The sequence below is a fragment of the Abramis brama genome (genome assembly GCF_963993115.1).
Source record: "Abramis brama genome assembly, chromosome: 10".
NCBI lineage: Eukaryota > Metazoa > Chordata > Actinopteri > Cypriniformes > Leuciscidae > Abramis > Abramis brama.
Window position 1 is genome coordinate 29,948,705 of NC_139972.1, and position 21,399 is coordinate 29,970,103.

Genomic DNA, 21,399 nt, shown 5'->3' on the forward strand with positions numbered 1-21,399 from the left:
TTATACATGTGCAACACGCTAACCCATAACTGAACTTTTTCGTAACATTTAAATGGTGAAAACCTTTGGAGAAAGCATCGGTTTCAACTAAACAGTCGATGGACCCCATTGACTTCCATATTATTTTGTTTCCTACTATGGAAGTCAATGGGGTCCATCAACTGTTTGGTTACCGACATTCTTCAAACTATCTTTTTTTTGTGGTCCGAACACTAAATCTTTTTCTTGTCGATATTGAATTCTCTTGCAGAATTTCACAAGCTTCTGCTGCTGTCTGCCTGCGCTGTTCATATAGAGATGAGATATGAACGCATTAGCTTGTCAAAGTAACACCAGGCCATTTGGCGCAGACTTTCACACAAACTCTGAGCTCCAAGTAGGAATTAACAAGGAAAAGACACTCAAAAGCCGTGTCTGCAAATCTTTACACCCCAAATCTGTCAGCAACGCATGCCGCGTAATGTGTGTGTGTGTTGTTTAGAGACCAATGGAGTGTAGTGTATCCTCAGCATTGCCTTTCTTCATGTGTAATTGCATTCCTCTCTTAATAGAGAACAGATCCAGCTCAAAGAGGAAGCACATACAGAGCGCTACTGTTTTCTGTGTGTGTGTGTGTTTGTGTGTGTGTGTATGCGTGTGTGTGTTTCTGGTTTTTACCAGGCTCGTTTCATGCAATATTTAGTCTTAGTGGTTGAAAATCTGATTAGCATCTGTTTATGTTGTTTCTTTAATCTCCGTCTCTCACTCTCTCTTTCTGTATTCAATCATGCCAGACTTTGCCTCCGGCTCTGTCAGAAAGACGCTTGATACATCGGAGTGTTTAGCTTCTGTGCAGTGTCATTCTTCTTCTGTTTTCATTCAAACAGTATCAGCTTTATTCTCCAAAACCTGACTTATCATATGTATTTTCATCATAAGTTTTGGATCGGTAAGATTTTTTTATGTTTTTAAAAGAAGTATCTTCTGCTCACCAAGGCTGTATTTATTTGATTAAAAATAGAAAAAAAACTGTAATATTGTGAAATATTATTACAATTTAAAACAGCTGTTTTGTATATGAATATATAGTAAAATGTAATTTATTCCTGTGATCAAATCTGAATTTTCAGTCTTCAGTGTCACATGATCCTTCAGTAATCATTCTAATATGATGATTTGATGCTCAAGAAACAGTTCTCATTATTATCAGTGTTGAAAACAGTTATTTACAGTTTCTGAAACTGTAAATAAAAATGATCTGAAAGAGAAAGCTTTTGTAACATTAAACACTACTGTTCAAAATTTTGGGGTCAGTAAGAATTTTTATTTTATTTTTTGGGGGAAAGAAATAAAATAAAGCAATACTTTTAACAAAAGTTACAGTAGAGACATTTATAATGTTACAAAATATTCTATTTCAAATAAATGCTGTTCTTTTGAACTTTCTATTCATCAAAGAATCCCGAAAAAAATGTAAACAACTGTTTTCAACATTGATAATAATAATGAATGTTTCTTGAACATCAAATCATATTTGAATGATTTCTGAAGGATCATGTGACACTGAAGACTGGAGTAATGATGCTGAAAATTCAGCTTTGATCACAGGAATAAATGACTTTTTAAAATATATTAAAATAGAAAACAGTTATTTTAAATTGTCTTAATATTTAACAATATTACTGTTTTTACTGTTTTTAAATAAATGCAGGCTTAGCGAGCAGAAGAGACTTATTTTAAAAACATTAAAAATCTTACCAATCCAAAACTTTTGACTGGTAGTGTATTTATTTTTTAAAAATAATGAAAATTAGGATGAAAATAAAGAGAAAAAGAATGCAAATAGGCTATATTTTCAATTGACTATATACATTTCCTTTCGATTTTGAGGTGAAATGTTCTTCTTAATATCTCTTCATATATAACATAAAGAAGCGCACATTCTGTGAATTGATTGTGTATAAACAACAGTCTGTTGAAGAATAATCCTGGTCTTATTGGTCCTCGTGTCAGGGATCCCGTCTCCTGCGCCACATGGCATGCTCTCTGAGCCATGCTTCCCGTGGAAGGGCGAATCTGGAGTGACAGACAGCAGACATAGTGTTGTCTTGCTGTCAGACGAGAAGCTCCATGGCACAACGCCCTCTCAGACTGGCTCACAGACACGCATGGCATGCACACTCCAGAAATCCCAATTATAGCAACATTCTACAAAGAAGACCAACCTGCAAGGCCTGTCAACTTCTCAGCCGCACTTTCACCTCACACACACTCGCACACAGCTCATCACCTTTGGCTGTCAGTTTCCAGGACATAGTGTTCCTGAAGTACCTAGGAGCTGCCAGAGAGGTGCAGATCAATACGGGCTGGATTTCTACATCTCAAATCCCTCTCTGTACAGTCTGACCTGGAATTGGCCTGTTTCTCTGATTAGCTCCCAGATACACCCACTTCTCTCTCACACACACATATCGGACGCCTCATAAATATTGGAAGCATCTGCGGTTCCAGCTGAAAGCCTCCTCCTTCTCTGTAGAGTGTGTCATTGTTGAATAATTGATCTTTTGCTGTCAGCAATAAAAAAAAAAATGCAGTGTTTCTATACAGTTCTTTCTGAATATACTAGATTGATATACCTGGTATTCTAAATAACATCTGCTATGATGCAGTTTTCATTTTAATGGACACAAGTGTCATGGTTTTATATTCGTTTCATATTTCAACACTGACCGTTGATCAAATGTGAACTGGTGATAGTTTCTTATTCCATGAGATCATTTTGGTATTTCCTTCCAGTCTTCAGTGATACGTGATCCTTCAGAAATCATTTTAATAATGCAGCTCAAGAAACATTTCTTATCATCAGTGTTAAAGGGGTGGTTGATCATGATTTCACTTTTTTAACTTTAGTTAGTGTGTAGTTGCTGTTTGAGCATAAACAACATCTGGCAAGTCACGATGCTCAAAGTTCAAAGCAAAGGGAGATCTTTTCTTTTAAAGAAATTGCTTTTTAAGGACTACAACAAACGGCTGGTAGGGAATACACGACATTCCTCTCGGGTTAGTGACATCACTAACTCTAAAATTTACATAAACCCACCCCCGGGAACGCAATTTATAGATTATCATGACAGAATATGCTAATCAATGATTAGAAGATAGTTAACTCCACATCAGCTGCATGAATTTAAACATAAACAAAGAAGTTTTTGAAATTTTCAGGACACAAGCTGTTGAAGCTCCGCCCCCCGTGCTGGGAGCAGCAGCTCATTTCCTTTTAAAGGGACAGACACAAAAACGGTGCATTTTTGCTCACCCTTAAAAAGTGACAATTTTAACATGCTATGTAAAAATATCTGTGGGGTATGTTGAGCTAAAACTTCACATACACACTGGGGACATCAGAGACTTATTTTACATCTTGTGAAAAGAGCCCCCCCTTTAAAACCCCTACCACCCCTTTAAAAACTGTTTTTTTTGGGGGGGGTTTTTGTTTTTTTATATATATTCTAAAGAAAAGCATAGTTTTTAAAATAATATAAATATGTTTTTAAATAATATACAGTATATATCTCAAATTTAATGCATCCTTGCCTAATACAATTTTATTTCTATTTTAATTGCTTTGAAAAAAAAAACTCTTACTGAGTCCAAACCATTGATTGGTAATGTATACTATAGTACATTTTACGTTTATATAGACAACGCTATCACAACCAATTCATACGAAGTGAGTAAAAGGTGGCTAATTCGTACAAATTCGTATGGCTTCACTCGTACGAATTCGTATGATTTGTCTAAACCCCAGTGATGGGTAGGTTTAGGGGCGGGGACAGGTGTAGGTCATTCGTACGAATTCATACGAATTGGGCAACTCGTAAAATATGTACAATTTTGCAAAAAATCTTACGGATTCTTACGAATTAGCCACCTCGTAAAATTCGTAAAAACATCGGTTTGATATAGACAGAAGATGTGTCTAATTGCTATACTCACTTTCTGTTTGTGTGTTTCAGGTATGATATTAAATATGATAAAGATGACTACGTGCTGAGGATAAAGAAGGCAGCAGCGAGTGATGAAGGAACGTTCACCTGTGTAGCGGAGAACCGAGTGGGCAAAACAGAGGCGACCGCCACCCTCACGGTCAGAGGTCAGTTGAGTATCCAAGTCTACCACAGAAGTGAAATCACACTGCTTACAACGTTAGAGCCTGACAGGGTAGTTGGTTGCCTTAAAAAATTTGCATTTCATCAAATTGTTTCAAAGCAACTCATGCAATCAGCTTGCTCGAATGCTTTTGATTGCATCATTGATTACTAATTACTGTTTTTGATTACTTGATTATAATTATTGATTGCTGAATTCCTAAATGTTGCCCCCTGCTTAAGGTGATTAAATCAATATATAATATAATATAATATAATATAATATAATATAATATAATATAATATAATATAATATAATATAATATAATATAATATAATATAATATCATATAATATCATATAATATAATATAATATAATATAATATAATGTAGTGATTTGTATTTATTCTATTAAATTAGTGCATCTCAGAAGCCCAACAATGTGTTTGTGCTGACCTGGGTTATTTGACTCTATCATAAGGTTTTACTTCACTGGAAATCAATAGCGGTATAATGTATGTTGGTGTAGTCTCAGTCTGAAAGAGTGAGATAACCTCCTGACGGGTCTCAAATGAACTCCTGAAGTGTAATTTAGGTGGGGAGTGAGCTTCCCCTGAGCGACAATGCTTTTTATTATTTACACTCCCTAGAATGGAGGCCACCAATAACCCTCCCCCTGCACACACATAAACACACACTATCTCCTCAGTTCCACTGTGGCACTCTGGCCCATACCAGCGAAACCATTTCACAGTTTACTGGTGCAGACCGACCTCGGAAAGCTCAGCTTGGGTGGGCAGGGTTAATAAAACAATTTTTTTTCTTTTTGCCATAATCTCCCTCTTTCCCCTTCCACCTCTTCTCCTTCTCCCTTCTCTTCTCAGCACATTAAATCAAACTGCTTAGATGCTCTGCGGAGGGCTTTAAAACCTCACATAGGGGGGTTTTTGGTGGCCTTCATGAGGGGGCTGAAGCTGCCAATGGAGACAGCCGTCAAGTTTCAGCCCTTTTGAAAGCAGGATTTACAAGCGAACACAGTTCAGCCATGAAGGGATGTGTGAGGATCCAGAGTGGAGGGGTTTTACACAAGCTTCCTTTCAAGAGCGAGAGACAGAGGAGGGAAGGAAGGAGAGGACAGCACTCTGAGCATGATTGCACCCTCTTAATGTCAATATGGCATAGGCTCCTCGACAGCTCCACTACTGCATTAAATATGAACTGCTTTATTGTCAGCTATTTTCTCTTGGCCATTCCATCAATATTATCCACATTCTATCTCGCCGGTTCAGCTTCCTCACTGAGAGCTCTGTATATAGACCTCATTATTGCAGGTGAAGCAGATCTCATAGCCTGAATTTTATCCCGGACAAGCCCCCATTTTTAATGACTTCATATGAAAATTGATACCTGTCAGTTGGGGAGGAGAGAGAAGACTGCTTTTCTTAGCTCTCCACATGCTCACACAATAAAACTAAACATTATACTATTTTGCCAGCAGGTGGCGCTGGTCTGGATTAACATTTTTGTCCATTTTTTTGAAGATTTCAGTCCACATCGGAGTTGAAAAATAAAATACATTGCATTCCTCCTCTCCTCCTCGCATCTCTGCTGTGGAATCTGTGTCCTCCGACCAACACAGTGTTGAAATGATGTGCCCAAAAAACACATTGCCATTGTTCATTCTGAATTTAATTTATTTTGTTCTTAATTCTTTTCACTTTCTTCTTTGTTCGTCCTTTCTGTTTGTGTCTATCTTTTGTTCATTTTTTTGTTGTTTTCACTCCACCATTGTTGTGTCTTCAGCTCGCCCTGTCGGTAAGTACCCATCCCAGTCACTCCTTCATACTGCATGTGTTCCCTCTGCCTTCTGTGCTTCTTCCTCCCTTCCTGCTACACACACACACACACACACACACACATACTATGTGGTGGCTCAACTGTAGAGGTTCAGTATTTCCCTTTTCTATCCTTATAAACTTGATAGCTCTTAACTAAGGTAACAAAGTAGAGTTCTGTCCTGTACTAACCTGTGGCTGTACTAACTACCTTTATTTTAGGACTTTAGGACTAAAAAAGCTTACTAGATTAATGTGATGGGTGTGTGATATTTTCTTTTTTTCTTAAAACTTGTGACTTCTGCTTAATGGATATAATTCAGCAGCAACACACACAGCCATCTGGGCTTACATTTGGCTGAGTTGAAATACCTCGAAACTCTGTGTTCCAGTGGTTCTTCGATTAGTCATGACAGTTTCTGTTTATTTTACTGTCTGTGTGTGCATTTTGGAGAGAGTGTGCATGTTTTTTTCCTGTTGTTCTCATGTGTGTTGACTTACAGCTCTCAGAAGTGTGTTTAGTCGTGAACTTTCTCCAGTATGGAGCAGATGTGCGCTGTCATGAATTAAATATAGGAGCTGATTAGCTATTCTGTTCTTCTCAGGACTGCATTCTCCCTGCAGACCCTACAAGAGTGTGTATTATTCACACGACACACATGCATTAAATAATAATATATCAGATACGCAATCAAATGCAATCACAGTTTATTTATGACTAGCTTTGTTTTACTCTTTAGAACCCTCTAGGGAACGAATAGACTTGGGATGTGTCTGTGTGTGAGTGTTTTCCTCCCCTCTTGGCCAAAAAGGACTTTAACACTCAACTGCACAATGAAGTTGAGCGTCCAAGTCATTAAACAATCACTTTGAGTGAGTGGCATCGGTGAATGCCCATCTTTTATGCCCACTCCCTCCAATGCAAAATAAAAGCTTTGGAGTAGAATGAAACCGGGGCAATCTGTGATTTAAAGCTTCTGTGTGATGCCCAAACTTACAGAAGTGCCCGCGCCACCGTGTGCCCAGATTGGGAATCCTGTAAATCTCCCACCATCTGTAACTTGCCTGAATGTGTCAGCCTTAGTCAAGTACAGCCTCACAAAAAAGGGATCAGCCACATAAATCACAAACACTTGCAGACTTCTCTTGTCCACAGTTGCCAGCTGCAAAGGCAGTAGAGGGGCTCATTTAGGGATCTGAATGAAGGGGAGAGTGTTTTTCCACGATCAGACCTTTTCTTTTTGTAGATGGGTGCACCGTGAGTAATGGTTCCCTTGCTAAACGAACTCAACTGTTTGGAGTCCTGCGTCTAGATTTATTGTTGTGGCTACAAGTATAAAACAAATACACTGTCGAAATGTTCAAATTATGTGATAGTTGTTGTTTTTTGTCCAAATTCATGACTTCTTTGAAACTCATGACTAAAAAGTATCAACTTTTAACAGTAGTAAGTTCTGTGTTTTCTTTTGCTCGGTTAAAAATGATTGATTGAAGGGTCACAGTCCAGAGTTTCTAGCAGAAGAATATCATTTTTTATTTGGGTCAGCTAAAGCATTTATTCCTTTCCTTCTTGAAACTCCCTAACTGTATGTTCTCTAGTGAGTGGTACCGCTCTGCAAAAGCATTTTATCTTCTCACAAACTCCAGCTGCCATTCCCTGCCTTTGAAGACTCTGACAAACCTTTTTTAGATGGTTGGTGCCCTAACCTTCTCATTAAGGAGAAAGTAGCATTGACTCCAAGTCAAGGGGAAACTTTGGAACCCTGTTCCTGAATTCTGATGCCATTTTAAGGTCAGATTAGGCAGGGAAGATGGCACTTTTAATTGGTTTATTTGAATATGCTCTGCAGGAATGTTGGCTGAGTTTCTCTGCCGGGTGAGTTGAGAGGTTAAAAAATACTTTTCTAAGTGTGACGCATTAGGCGTGAGAAAATTCTCGTTCTGTGAGAACCTGACCCAAGTTGGCTCTTAGAATAGAGAATGATGTCCATTAAAAGGCCAACAGTCAATCTGATGTTTTCCAAGCTTGTCCAGCTTGTGAGCTCTGCTTGTCTTCGATACAGAAATAGAAACTGCTAAATAGAGTAAATAGAGTCGAGTATTTAAAGCCACTTACAAAAGAAGTGTCCACGTCCTTCGTGGTGTCCTCACATAGCTTTTCCTCTCCGTGTGTCCTGACCGGAATGACCCACCCTTCCCTCTGGTGTTGTGACTGCAGCACTGCCGTGCCTGAAAGCTGCCCCGTCATTCATTCAGTACGGCCATCTGCGGGCTCACCTGGATGAATGGCTTCCTGTGGTTGCTGTTGCTGTCCTTTCTGTTTGTGGTCAAAGCAAACAGATAAACCAAGAGGCCGAATGCTGTCGGAAACGGGCTGATGCATGGAAGCTCTGTCTCAGTGACCTCGGCAGTCAATGCCTGTGGATGCTTGACGTTTCCCACTGACTGACAATGATCAGCGTGTGTGTGTGTGTGTCGTGTGCATTTGTGTGTCTGAGGGTATGGTGTAATGTTCATGTCTTTGGTTCTTGACTCAGCTGCACCACAGTTCGTGATCAGGCCGCGGGATCAGATTGTGGCGCAGGGACGGACTGCCAGTTTCCCATGTGAGACGAAAGGGAACCCACAGCCGGCGGTCTTCTGGCAGAAAGAAGGAAGTCAGGTAAGAGCACATTTTTCTCTCTTTAACCTACTCATATTTTTTGGTTGAAGCTTTGGGCTAGGGGTTACCACACATGCTCCAGGGAGACTGACGCTAATAGACAACAAAATGGGTGAACATATACCTCAAACTCATATTGAAGAAGAGAGATAAATCATATCTAGGAGTGGGCCACCAAGCAACCATCCAAAAGACCTTAGTAACCGCATAGAACATGCTATAGCATGGGTAAGCTAGTTGAAAGTATACTATTTAAAAGTCTATTTAAATTGGAAATATAGGAAGATTTGAGCCTTAATCCTAATGTTAAATGCAGTATAACACTTTATATTACACTTTCTGTCCTACTATTCCTCTCTTAAGTAAGATATGAAGGTATTTGTTAAAAGGCGAAATTAAAGCAGTTATTGAGTCATTAGTGCTGAGAGAAGCCTCTCAGTCACACTTGAGGATAATGGACCCAACATCTATCATGTGTGAGAGGCTAATTAAAAAAGAGCAAAAGAAAGAAAGAAAAAAAAACATAATTTGGAGCATAATTTGGAGCATTAAAGTCATTAGGTGTAATTGAATCCGGCTAATGCCTTTCAGTTTCTGTCGGTCAGCTATGAGGACTCCGAAATCAAAAGAGAGTGAAAGAGAGAAAATGAGAGGAAGAGTGGAGAGATCTCAAGGATATAAAACGTGAGGTAAATGTGAGGGCTCTGTCAATGACGGCCATTAATGAACCCAGCTTGTTATCTGGCGTAATTAGCAAACGGGCTAAACCGGCCGCTGGTGGTGAATTAGCTTTGAATCACCTGGCCTCCTCGCTTTGCAACAGATTTCATTTCAAACACGACAGCCATGTCAGACAGAGTGAGTAAACAACGCAGCCCAAAGCAATTACTGCAGTCATTTGGACACAATGGATACTCACAGTGAGCTATATACACAGTCAGGGTTAGCACAATCATTAGCAAGAGCTCTATCTTCGGTGAGCCACTGTTCCGTAATTTTGAATATTTACAGTCACGCTGCCATAATTCCTTTCAGATATTGGTTGTTTTAATGGTTGACAATAGTGATAATTTACCACCTCTAATGCAAAATGTTTTCCCTGGTGTGTTTTCTATTCAAATAATGGTGGGTTTGAGGTAGAGAATTTTCCCCGGAAATGCTATTCACACTTTGTTTCTTGTTTTCTTTGTTTGTGTAGAACCTTTTGTTTCCAAATCAACCGCAGCAGCCCAACAGTCGCTTCTCGGTGTCGCCCAGCGGAGATCTGACCATCACGGCAGTCCAGCGGGCAGACGCGGGGTACTATATCTGCCAGGCCCTGACGGTGGCGGGCAGCATCCTGGCCAAGGCACAGCTTGAGGTCACAGACGGTAAGCACTGGGGTGAATTGGACCATAACAGGGCTTTGGGAATATGGATGGATTCTTACCTAGCTGGTGTTTCATTCTGCTTTGTTTTTAGATTCAGGACTTTTTTGTCTTAATATTTGTTTATGAAACAATTCAGTTCCTTCTTACTTAAAAAATGTAAATAACAAACCTTTTTTTTATTCTTTTTTTTTTTTTTACAATTTTCAAAACGGTCCTGATTAAAAATACATGAATTAATTTAGATAATTATTAGAATTAAATTTTATTTTATTTTTTGTAATATATTTTATAATTCTTAATATTCCATTTTTGTATTTAAATATAAAATTTAAGGAGTACCCCATTCCTTCCACCGATGATTTTTTGTTTATATTTTTACATTTTATGTTTTACACGACATTAAGCCTGTGTTATAATTATGTCACTCTCTACCATTCACCACCGCTCTCTTTTCACCACTCTTTCATTTTCTCTCATTCATATGTCAGTGTCAGCCTACACATTTCACACCTGACACAAACGAAGGCCTCAATATCTCCATACAAAAGTGCTGGCAGAAAGATAAATGTCATATAAAAACCACTTCTGTTGCCTCTGGATCCACATTAAGAGCTGAATTGGAATGTGGCCTTGAGCTCTCCCCGCTCTGCATTGATTCTGCCTCGCTATGTGAAATGAATAGCAAGCCTGACGACCCTGAATTCTGCTCGCGTTTGAATATTACAGGAGCACGTCTTTGTGAACTTCTCTTGACAGGAGGAAAACTTAATTTCAGCTCGAGAAGGGAGTGAAAACAGCCGTCCTTGAAAACTTCAGATACTGATGATGGAAAAATTGCTTTGGCAACAAAGCGTGTTTTGGGTTGTGTCATTTTTTTTCTCAAAAGAAAAAAAGTTGCAAAAGAAAGTCAGTTTGAATGAACTTTTCAACTACATCTTTAGTCTAACAGTAGAATGTAATTCTTTTAAAAGGTGACAGCTGTTACGGTTGACAGCAAAGCATATAAATTAACCGATCTTGTCTGAAAAACCGCATGTGACCTAGACTGCCGTAAACAGCTCTTACTCAGAATGTAAGTGTGTGTGAGATGTTGTGTGAGATGTTGTGCAGGATGACAGAGAAGAGCGATGACAGGAACGAAAGAGGAAGAGGGTCACGGCCACACCTGTGCCGGTAGAAGAGTGTGATTTAGTGGCTGTTGAGGTGGCAAAGAGAGCTGGACAAGTTCAAGGAGAGATTTGATGAAAAATGGCTGCTGCCAGACGGCACCAAGGCCTTCACTTCGCTGTCTGAAACCGTCCCGTCAAATGAACAGAATTCCATCATGTTCCTACAACACACAACACACACATCATATTCTATCAGTCTTAGTACACTCACACACAAATCAGACTTGCTAGTAGACACTGCAATAGTAGACACTTTAAATTATTGTATATTCTGCAGTTCTTTAGAAGATTATCATGAACATAAGATCTAGTCAGTGCAAATTCAAATGCAACAGCGCAACACTAAAGACTCAGAGGATGCAGCTTTAATCCAAATACAGCCATTATGCTTCATCAGTCTCTATCTGTCTGCACATGCATCTCTGGGGTTTATGCTGGCCTGATGGATGCGCCTGCAAAGCACTCTGGGGTTTAAACTCCATGCGGGGTAATCCACATTGATGAATTAGGATGGCAACTCTTCATCCTTGAGCCCAAATGAGGCATTCCGATGGAGATTTGGACAATATAAATACCATCCTTTATTCAGAGCGAGACAAATAGAAACGCAACAGAGAATGGATGAAGACTGCATTTGAAGCTGTATTTAAGGGTTAGAGGTGCAGTCTGTAATTAGCGCCCACCGGCTTTTTCCTCATTAATTCACACCTGCTAATTAATGTGTCCTCAGTGGGGCAAGGGACAGCACACGGCTGTGATTATTATATTATTATTATTAGTTAGAGAAATAAATGGTTGGTGCCACTCAATGAGGCGTTTGATGCCCATTTGTACATCAGAACACACCAATAGGCCTGTGTTTTTATAATTTATTTATAGCGATATATAGATATAGATATAGATATAGATATACACCCTATTGTAGTCAGTAAAAAATCTGTACACTATGAGATGAAAATGGATGGAAAGCTTATGAACAGCCAAACAAGATTAACCCATCATTATAAACGTATAAAAACACAAAAGTATTAAATAACCTCTGTGCTCTAGGATGGTGGCTTCATGTTTTGAGAAGCAGTTTAGGCTCATAAACTTCTTTGGGGGACGTACTCTTAGCCAGCTTAACCACACTCGCTCTGATAGTCGGATGTATAGTAATACATGAAATTTTACTCAGAGTCTGGTTCCTAAATGAAGGATCCCAGGCAGTAAATGGAAGCTACAAAACCACGTCACTGCCACATCAGTGAGCTAGAAACCAAGACTCAGCGTTTCTCCCAGTTTTTCCCAGAATGCTTGGGGGGTAGACGCTGCCCTGTGGTGCAACCACAAAATGTGCATATAACCCCGATACGTCCAGGAATAAGGCAATCATGGCTTCATCCTGCTTCCTGTGCCACACGATCATGGCCACAATGTTAATGTTTCCAGACACTTTTAATGACAAACACGTTCTTGCTGTCCTGTGCTAAAGCAACAGATTATGTAATAAGGGCTGTTAGTGTCATGATGTCATAATCTGTGGAGAATATATTATTGTAGATGGACAAGCATGCCAGTTGCTACCAATCTCCAATGTTATAATTTCAGTAGTAAAAGTAGAAACCACCTCAAAGCCATTAGCACAATGTGCTCCAGACTTGTTGAGTCATTGCACTCGCACAGGAAATGTTTCAGATCTGGATTGTGTTGTGGTCCGGACACATTCTCACTCTCTCTTTCTAATTATTTCCTGTCTCCTCTCTGCTGTCTCTTTCCACATCCCAATGTTTGGGCTATCTATACATCCATCGATCCATCCATATCCATCCATCCATCAAATTATAAGAATTGGGATGCCTCCCTTCTTAAACAGTATGACCAATTAGTGGGGCTTAATTCTTCTTCTTTCCTCCCTCTTTCTCTCTTGTTTAGTGTTGACCGATCGTCCTCCCCCCATCATCCGGCAGGGTCCAGCTAACCAGACTCTGGGTGTAGACAGTGTGGCCCTTCTGAGGTGCCATGCATCTGGAGAACCGGTTCCAACCGTCAGCTGGCTGAAGGACGGCGTCAGTCTGCTTGGGAAAGACCCTCGTATGTCCCTGCAGGACCTCGGCAGCCTACAGATCAAGGGTTTGCGGGTGAGTCTAAACACTTTTGTTTGTTTGTTTGTTTTTTCCTTTGTAATGAATGTATAAATTAGGGATGCAACCATATGGAACATTTGAGATAGATGGATGGATGGATGGATGGATGGATGGATGGATGGATGGATGGATGGATAGATAGATAGATAGATAGATAGATAGATAGATAGATAGATAGATAGATAGATAGATAGATAGATAGATAGATAGATAGATAGATGTCCTGATGTGTATCTATCATTGTGTATTTCTAAGACCATGTGTGTGTGACTGTGTGACTACCAGCTGTCAGAAACATCTCCATCTAAGTGTGATGTATAAGCTTAGCGAAATTCAATCAGATATCGGTAAGACATAACAGAGACGGGCAGAGGGAATCATATTGCATTACGGGGATGAATGGGAAATATTGATTTTGGTAAATTGTTTGATACTATCACTTAGGGATACGACAGCTCTCCCAAGAATCATTTACGGAAGCCTGGACGGGCTCCAGCTGCACACGAATTTGCACATGCACGCACAAACAAACACACTTTTAGGGCCATATTGAATTCAAAGTCCCCAAGCCCTCCCCGTCAGTTCGGGATGGAATAGCCATTATGCCTGACAGTGCTGCCCACCTCTGACATTTTATCTAATAAATGAATAAATGGAGGCGAGGCGTCCTGATGAAAGGCAACAAACAACAGGGAGATCGTCCCGGAAAGGAAGAGAGTGGGGGACATGCGCCAGCTGTCAATGGTCCAGAGGGTTTCAGCGACTACCCCTTTAAATGAATTAGTCTTCCTCTCATTGCGGTTAGTGGGTGGGTTTGTGAATTTGCCAGCAAGGATAAAAGCTGGCTGAAGGGTGTGGAAATAGAATATATCTAGCATATTAATGTCAGCGCTTTAGCCGAACTGGACGTGCTCAAGGTTACCATCTCCCTGGGATCGAAAGCTTACAGTGAATTGAATTGATTAGCCGTTTAGAGAATTCACAATGCATGAAGATATAAAGATCGAGGAATGTTTTTGTTTTTATCTTTCAGCTCTCGGATTCTGGTATCTATACTTGTGTGGCAGCAAGTTCTAGTGGGGAAACATCTTGGAGTGCTTTCTTGGAAGTCAAAGGTACTTTTGGGCAACTTTGCAAACTTTTTGCTTTTTATGTAATGTATTCTTCCAGATGTTCTTAAATTTTCTGATGCTCTCTCTTCAGAGTCTGGTAGTCTAGTTGTAGTTAAAGACCGGGATGAGAACGAGCTCCCAGGTCCTCCATCCAAACCTCAGGTCACCGACGTCACTAAAAACAGCGTGTCATTGTCCTGGCAGCCTGGCCTTCCTGGAGCGTCTCCCATCTCGTCATATGTTATTGAGGCTTTCAGGTATGAATTTTGCCTTAATTTAGCCTTTTTTAAAGTTGTTTTGGATTGAATTGTACCTTGCTCAATCAGATCAGACTTAAGTCAAAGTAGATACCATTTTTCATTTGATACGAACAGAATTGAGGATGTGAGGGGTTGTAGACTAATCTGTCCAGTATATTGAATAGTCTTTATACACATTTCCAGTGTACAAAAAACTCAAAAATATGGTTTGTACAAATTGAAAGGACTGTACTTTTAAATACTTTCAAGACATTTCAAACTCTGACATCACTCTGCCTCATTGCATGCAGCCAATCGGTGAGCAACAGCTGGCAGACTGTGGCCGATCATGTCAAGACTACGCAGTACACCATTAAGGGTCTTCGCCCCAACACCATCTACCTGTTCATGGTGCGAGCAGTCAACATCCAGGGCCTGAGCGACCCGAGCCCCATGTCCGAACCAGTCCGCACTCAAGGTATTTGACAGAAACTCTCTAAATTGTGTATGTAATTGTACTGTTTCTTTAGTAAGACACACATGTAAATGGTGTCCGTGTCGACGACTTCCAATTAAATCCTAGCTGCTGCCCACAGAGAACGAGATCTAGTCTAGATACCACGCGGTCTAACGGACCCATACGCTCATTAGTTCCAGAGACGGAGTATAATGTAGAACAAACATCATCTACTTTTGGAGAGTATAATTGAGTTAATGCCCTGGCTGGTACCTTAATGATCATTACGGTGGGGAAAAGGGCCAACCTCGACTGGAAAAAGATTCGATTAAGGTTCCAAGGAGTCCTCCGTATGTTCATTAGGGGTGACTGATTCGGAGACCTTGGGCGTATGTATCCTTGCAGGTTGGGTTGAAGCTGTGTTGTCTGCTGCTGGAGTCAGTGAAAATGACTCCTCATCGTTCTTTTAGGGGATTAAATTGTATTTAATGGATTATGTTGTACTGGACAGTAATTTAGCACTGTTGGAGCCCTATAAGAAGTAATGGCATTGGCCTCTGTCTCTCTCTATTTACAGATATAAGTCCTCCAGCACAGGGTGTGGATCACAGACACGTGCAGAAGGAACTGGGCGAGGTTATTGTACGGCTACACAATCCCGTGGTCCTCAGCCCCACCACCATACAGGTCACATGGACGGTAAGATGTTCTATAATTGGTCGGAGCTAAAGGTTTTAGCATCTTAACTGTGATTGGAGAGATATTTTAGCTTGTATTTGTGGAGCTATGACTGGACACAAGTTTTAGCACATAAACTATGATTAGACAGAAGCTGTTGTACAAGAACCATGATTGGGCTTAGGTTTTAGCATGGGCACTGTGATTGGATGGAGATTATAGCGCCTGTACTAGCATCTGTAAGCTTTCCTGTAGCTCAAACAGTAGAGTGTTTGCGCTTGCAACACCAAGGTCATGGGTTCAATTCCCAGGTAAGGCATGAACTGATAAGAATGTAAATGTGTACCTTGAAATACAATGTCAGTCGCTTTGGATAAACGCGTCTGCCAAATGCATAAATGTAAATGTAATGTACAGTGATTGGGCCAAGGTTATATAACATGATTTCATATTAAAGGGATAGGTTACCCCACATTTTTTAATTCTGTCATCATTTATTGTTGTACTCATGTTGGTCCAAACCTTTCTTTATTATGTGGAAACCAAAGGATATTTTGAAGAATGATCAAAATGTATGTTTTGTCCATACAATTCTTGTGTACCACAGAATAATGAAAGTAATTTTGAAAGGTTTGGAATGACATTTAATCTTACATTTTAATAACATCATCTCTATTTAAACCAGTTTATTTGGCACAGATTATTGGCTTAAAATCATTTGACCCATACACAGTATATACGTGTATATTGTCTGAAATCCTAATAAGTGCATCCGTTCAGAAGTGAACTCTTTTATTTTCCTGGCTGTTGTTTCCGTTTACTACCACAGTCCTCCAGCATTGATATAAACACCCTAAAAAGTGTTTATTGTTTGTTGAATTGCATTAAAATGGAGATTTTACAGCTTTGGCTTTGTCACATTAGTTGGTAAGCACTCTCCTGCGGTATATTAATGATTACCATCAACAATCATTACAGAGACAAATATAAGCGTCTGTCTGTTCGGCCTAAGTGGAGGATAGACTGTTTCAAAGGTATTTTTCTCATATGAATAATCCATAAATCATCGGCCTACGCGGCCCCTGGATACAGCAGCACTCTCGCAGTAAACGTAGGTGGTGTCAAGAAAGCTTTTACGACCCTGAATCATTCAATTAATGAAAGTTAAAAAGCGTAGGAAGGATGCCCATTGGGCTGATTTACTCCTTGTGTAGGGAGGAAAAGCAGATGTTTAATATCTCACTCTGAAAGCCAGGTTCTGCTGTTAGGAAGACATTAATGTGAGTTATGCACACTCCTTCTCTTGGTAAATACAACTAAAAAAAGAACGAGGCTTTCAATGAATGAAGGGTCTTGTTTACCTTTTTGTTGATTTGAGATTGCATTTTTATTTGATCTTTATGTGTATGTAACATTCTTTGTTGATTTGAATGTGCACATATGTGTATACTTGTACATTTCTGTTTATTTCTTCTCAGCATGTTTGTCCGAGGTGGTTATATCTTGCATGCTTGCTATTATTGATGTTTTATTTACAGTATAATGCGTATGTATGGCTCATGTAGAGCATTTTCATCAAAGGGATTTGATTGGCTGAGCTTGTTGTTATATGTAAATACTGGTTGAAAAGGGGGAGGAGATAGATTCTGGAGGATCATTTGCAATCTTTATTATAAATGATTCATCCATGCACATCATTATTATTTTTTCGTAATATTTAATCAAAATAACTCCTTCTTTTCAGCAACATCTCTTCTCTTCATTGCCGAGGTGTTTTTTTGGTGCGATATCGATATACTCACATCGACCAATAGCAAACAACAATTATCCAATGACCCAATCAATTCCCCATGGACAAAATCAAGTCCCGCCCTACATTTTTTTCTTCTTCAAGAAGCCGTTTTACTTCCATTTCATGCCGACTTTAAATATTCTTTCAGACTTTGATCTGTAGAAGCTCCTCAACTAGCATGATTTTTCCTTTGAGAAAGTTGTTTGACCAAGAAAGCATTGCTGGTTAAGCTAGTTAAAACACCTGATGGGACACTAACCATTCCATACTGAGAACCAGCACCCAAAACTAGGTCTTTTCAGCAAAGTTTCTCCTATCTACTTTTTCCATTTGTCTTCTGTTGCGCTCTTTTAAGTTTGAACCGTCTTTCCCCCTCAGGTTGACCGCCAGTCTCAGTTCATCCAGGGATACAGGGTTTTGTACAGGCAGATGTCAGGGCTGTCCTCCCCTGGAGCGTGGCAGACTCAGGATGTGAAGGTCCCCTCTGAGAGGAGCATGGTGCTCTCGGCTCTGAAGAAAGGCATCGTCTACGAGATCAAAGTCCGTCCGTACTTCAACGAGTTCCAGGGTATGGACAGCGAGTCCCGAACGGCAAGAACATCAGAGGAAGGTACAGCATTTGACTCCTTTGAAGTGATGCAGGAGATTTGTGATGTTTGAAGTCAATATGAAATCAAAATGGACCGTATTTACTTTTCTTAATAAATATCTAATTTATCTTTGTAATCTTTCACCAAAATAGAATAACTTCCCCTTTTCCATGCACATAGGCATGAATTATATTAACAGGGGGAAATAATGTTAAGCTGCCTTCACAGAGTTATCGTAAATACGAGTTTCCTAGTTAAAAATTGGACATGAACGCCCTCTTAAATTCATATTTGCCACTTGGGAGTTCAGGGATAATTTTGATACCCAAGTTCCAGAGTTGGATGTGCCATAAACTCTATGGGCCCTATCTTGCACCCAGCGCAATTTACTTTGTACACCGACGCATGTATCATTCCTATTTTGCACCCGCGCACAGTGGACTTTTCCCTCCACAGACGCACGTCGGTAAACTAGGAAATACACTTGTGCTCCCGGGGGTGGTTCAGCGCAAAGAGGAGGCAGTTCCGGCGCAAAGTTCCCTCATGCTATTTTGCAGGTTTAGAAAACAATTCCACCACTGACCAGGAAAAACCTAGTCTAAAGTCAGTGGCGCGTTGCGCATGTTATTCAGATGCTATTTTAAGGGTGCATGCTTGGCCATAATCAATGTAGCGTGTGCACAACGCACATACACTTTGATTCTCTCATCTACACAGAAGCAGCAGTTTTCATTTTTGCAAATCATACATTATTACAAGGAAAAATATTAACACACCAGGGAAATAATTGTTGTGTCCATGAAGATGTGAAAAAATAGGCATAAATCTAGCTTATACATTTACCCAAATTATTATACGCCTGTTTAACAGAAGCTAATTGGCCCATCCCCAATGTCACATCTCTGTCTTTTACGGCCCTGGCGAGAACGTCGGTCTCCTCGGCTGTGAACCGCTCCTCGCGTGCACCTGGCAAATCCGCCGTTATAATAGCAATCCTGCGCACCTGCTCTTAAAGGGAATGTGAGATGTCGCTCTGATTGGTTTATTTCACGTTACGCCCAAACCACACCTATGAGTAATGAAGCTACTTCAGACCAACCCATTTTAGACTTGCGTCGGGCGCAAGAGTAATTTATCCCGCCGGTATAATAGCAACAGCGCCCAAGACCCGCCCACAAAGTTACTTGCGTTTCGCGTTTGATACTTGCGTTACAGATCGTTAAAATAGGGCCCTATATATGGTGGAGGGGAGAACGATTTCTGCTGTGACTGCTATTCTTTATTAGTTTTTTCCACAACAGCTACATCGCCTTGTCATTAAAATAGCGCATATTTACATATGAATGATCATTTGAAGTGTATTGTAAGTTTTATACACAGCAAAAATAGCCTTTATGGGACTGAAATTCCAGAATTGTCAGCAGACTGACTATTTAAATAGCACAGTGAATGTTTATATAGTTGTCAATGAATGAGACGCTAAATATAATTTTGGCTTCGATAAGATTTTACCAATAAATACGCAAGAAAATACCTGGTCTCCTCCATGATTCCTGTTCTTTCCGAAAATAAAGCACTTAAACGTGACAAGCTCGTAGTCAAAACCTCAGAAGTGGGATAGCACGTGAAGGCAACATTAATAAATAGCCAAAATTGCTGTTTAGACATTATTTTAGGCTACTTTTCTAATTCAGTTTTTACACAATACAATCAATAGCCTGATTAGCCATAAATTACCTATTATATTGTTAAAGGGGTGGTTGATTATGATTCCACTTTTCTAACTTTAGTTAGTGTGTAATGTTGCTGTTCGAGCATAAACAACATCTGCAAAGTTACAACGCTGAAAGTTCAAGGCAAAGGAAGATATTTGCTTTTAAAGAAATCGCTTTTTAAGGACTACAGCAAACGGCTGGTAGGGACTACACGAGCTTCCTCCCGGGTTAGTGACTTAGTTAGCTTGAGTCTCTATCATTGTCTGACTCCAGTTTGAACATAAACATTGACATTTTCAGTGCATGTCTGTGTGAGGTAAAAGGACACGAGCTCTTGAAGCTCCGCCCCCTGTGCTGAGAGCACCAGCTCATTTGCATTTAAAGGGACACACACAAAAACGGTGCGTTTTTGCTCACCCTCAAAAAGTGACAATTTTAACATGCTATATAAGAATATCTGTAGGGAATTTTGAGCTAAAACTTCACATACACACTCTGGGGACATCAAAGACTTATTTTACATCTTGTGAAAAGGGCATTATACCACCCCTTTAAATAAATAAGATTCTGTATCAAATCACACTATGGAAGTCAAATGGGTTGTGAATGCCGTTTCATGCTGACTTTCAAGTCACAGAGCTTTATAATTGATTTGTCAATGTCTTGTGCTTATGAAACATACAGGTCACAGATATTAAGAGACACAAATGCAGATGTAAGGCCAGAGGTTGGATCTCTCGCTGATTCTTTCAAGCTTGCTTTAAGTCCACAGCAATTTGGCCCAGTGATACATAATCCACCCCTAGGCCAACGTCGTAACAAATACCGTAGTAAGCAATGCTGGCCTGCTTTCCACAGCACTGCAGTAAGCTTGTCTCCATCCCTGATGGGACTCAGATGAAAATACACGTTTTGGCAAAGGAATTGACCTTTTCTGTGTTGCGGGTAGTGTGTGTGTGTGTGTGTGTGTGTGTGTGTGTGTGTGTGTGTGTGTGTGTGTGTGTGTGTGTGTGTGAGAGTGTGTGTGTAAGGCTGACAGGACACTAAAATAAGCATGGAGTTCACTGGACTCATACTCATCCCCATCACTCCCAACATACCAATTCACTGATTTCTGTATTTCTGTATTTAGTCAACCTGTCCTTAGTGTCCAAAATTGACTTTTTGCATAGAGACATTTTTTTTTTATATATATATATATATATATAAAATACAATCAGAAATAATTTATGCAATTAGATCATTTATGCAATCTAGAATACTATATAATTTTGTTGTTCAAATTATACATTAAATGTAATTATATATAATGTAATATGTATTAATAATATTTTTATTTTAATGTATTTATTTTAATTGTAAATTAAAATTATTTTTTATTTATTTTTAATTGTAAATTGAGTAAATGATCTATTAAATAATACATACGTATATAATATATACAGGGTTCGTACGGGTGCTTAAAATCCTTGAAAGTGCTTGAATTTTGATGTTGTGTTTTCAAGGTTTGAAAAGTGCTTGAATTTT

The 21,399-nt window shown here is 39.6% G+C and overlaps 1 protein-coding gene across 6 annotated transcripts in view; it reads left to right on the forward strand.

Moving 5' to 3' along the window:
• robo2 (roundabout, axon guidance receptor, homolog 2) overlaps nucleotides 1-21,399 on the forward strand; it is a 200,008-nt gene that overhangs the window by 131,541 nt on the left and 47,068 nt on the right. For 4 of the 6 annotated variants that reach the window (XM_084126672.1, XM_084126673.1, XM_084126676.1 and 1 more), the window contains exons 6-15: nucleotides 3,996-4,132; nucleotides 5,931-5,942; nucleotides 8,500-8,624; nucleotides 9,823-9,994; nucleotides 13,078-13,283; nucleotides 14,323-14,404; nucleotides 14,493-14,658; nucleotides 14,952-15,118; nucleotides 15,675-15,796; nucleotides 17,946-18,177. In XM_084126672.1, the coding sequence (XP_083982798.1) occupies nucleotides 3,996-4,132; nucleotides 5,931-5,942; nucleotides 8,500-8,624; nucleotides 9,823-9,994; nucleotides 13,078-13,283; nucleotides 14,323-14,404; nucleotides 14,493-14,658; nucleotides 14,952-15,118; nucleotides 15,675-15,796; nucleotides 17,946-18,177 (1,421 nt within the window). Of the gene's footprint in view, nucleotides 1-3,995; nucleotides 4,142-5,930; nucleotides 5,943-8,499; nucleotides 8,625-9,822; nucleotides 9,995-13,077; nucleotides 13,284-14,322; nucleotides 14,405-14,492; nucleotides 14,659-14,951; nucleotides 15,119-15,674; nucleotides 15,797-17,945; nucleotides 18,178-21,399 lie in introns of all 6 variants that reach the window. The other 2 variants (XM_084126677.1, XM_084126675.1) reach the window with 1 other exon arrangement.